The 1336-nt window shown below is 41.0% G+C and overlaps 1 protein-coding gene across 1 annotated transcript; it reads left to right on the top strand.

Annotated features, from left to right (window-relative positions):
• The first annotated feature begins 811 nt into the window (after nucleotides 1-811).
• Nucleotides 812-1084, top strand: SERTM2 (serine rich and transmembrane domain containing 2). The gene has a single exon (XM_077776452.1). The coding sequence runs from the start codon at nucleotides 812-814 to the stop codon at nucleotides 1082-1084; it is 273 nt and encodes a 90-aa protein (XP_077632578.1).
• Nucleotides 1085-1336: the final 252 nt, after the last annotated feature.

Genomic DNA, 1336 nt, shown 5'->3' with positions numbered 1-1336 from the left:
AAATCACCATATATTTCTCTTAGATACCTGAATCTTTTATTTCTGATTTTTATTTTCAGGAATATAAATCTGTTGAAGAATCTTAAGAATCAAATCTTCTGAGCCTAGACATACTGCTGTCAGCAACTCCGAGACCTCCTCCTTCTGAGAATTCCCAGGTCTGACAACACTTTCCCTCCAGCCTACAGTGAGGGACGTCAACACACATCCTCTAGACTTCCAGCCCTAGAGCTGTGGCAGCTGGGCAGGAACCTCACAAGCTATATCCTTAGGGGAGATTCAGAAATACAAGAAGGGTGAAAAGTCAGTATGCTGAGGCTGAAACATATAAAAGCTTTACAAAGTCTCCTCACAGAAGAACCCAATTAAATACACATAATTTGTGTGCATATTTAGATGAGCTATACATAAAACAGAAATCCTTTCTCCCTCTATCCAGAGTATAAATATGATTTAATATGCAGAAATTCTTGTCCCCATGCCAGTATTATAAAGCAGTTTTGCCGTATTTATTTTAATCTGTGGAAAATAAAAGACTTATTTATATATTATTTTTTTAATGATTAAGCATTTCTGATAAAACCTATGTAGGAGAGGGGTGCTGTGCTGGAAGACAGAGTGTGGCAATTGCCAAATTAGAACATCACCATTTTCTTGCTTGCGCACTACTTGACTTGGTTCGGGTCGTGATTACTTTGCATGAGACTGTTAGAACACCTCCAGTATACTCAGAGACAGTCTACGTGACTGTGGAATGCCTCAAGGGCAATAGAAAGCAAATAGAAACAGGTACCAACTGAAGTCTTGAGTGATGACTGAGGTGCATTTCAAGTACCATGGAAATCTCACTGGCCGGGCCCATTTCCCCACCCTGGCAACAGAGGTTGATAACACTTCTGATAAGTATTCCAACCTCTACATGTATGTGGGCCTATTCCTGAGCCTCCTAGCCATTCTCCTCATCCTGCTCTTCACAATGCTCCTTCGGCTTAAACATGTCATCTCACCCATCACTTCTGAGAGCACAGAAAGTGTTCCTCAATTCACAGATGTAGAGATGCAGAGTCGAATCCCCACTCCTTAAAGCCAGGATGAAGTGAAGCTTTAGTGGATCTTAGTGGACCTGTGTATGGTGATGTCCAGGAAAGTTTCTTTTGTTGCACGTGGCTTCCCATGTAGGGAATCAACAAGTTATTTATTTATTTAACAAGTTGTTCATGGTTGTGTGTGTGTGTGTGTGTGTGTGTGTGTGTTCTTGATCTTGAATCTGCTTGTGGGATATCTAAGAGGTTTAAGACTCACTCTTTGCCAGGAATAAAGGAAATGGCAGCTGGTT

This window comes from Crocuta crocuta, unplaced genomic scaffold (genome assembly GCF_008692635.1).
Source record: "Crocuta crocuta isolate KB4526 unplaced genomic scaffold, BGI_CrCroc_1.0 scaffold238, whole genome shotgun sequence".
NCBI classification, from domain to species: Eukaryota; Metazoa; Chordata; class Mammalia; order Carnivora; family Hyaenidae; genus Crocuta; species Crocuta crocuta.
The sequence above is the reverse complement of the archived record's forward strand: the minus strand, read 5'-3'. Positions and strand labels throughout refer to the sequence as shown.

What these genes read in the sequence shown, in the direction of transcription:
- SERTM2 (XM_077776452.1), top strand. Translation starts at nt 812, where the DNA reads ATGACTGAGGTGCATTTCAAGTACCATGGAAATCTCACTGGCCGGGCC.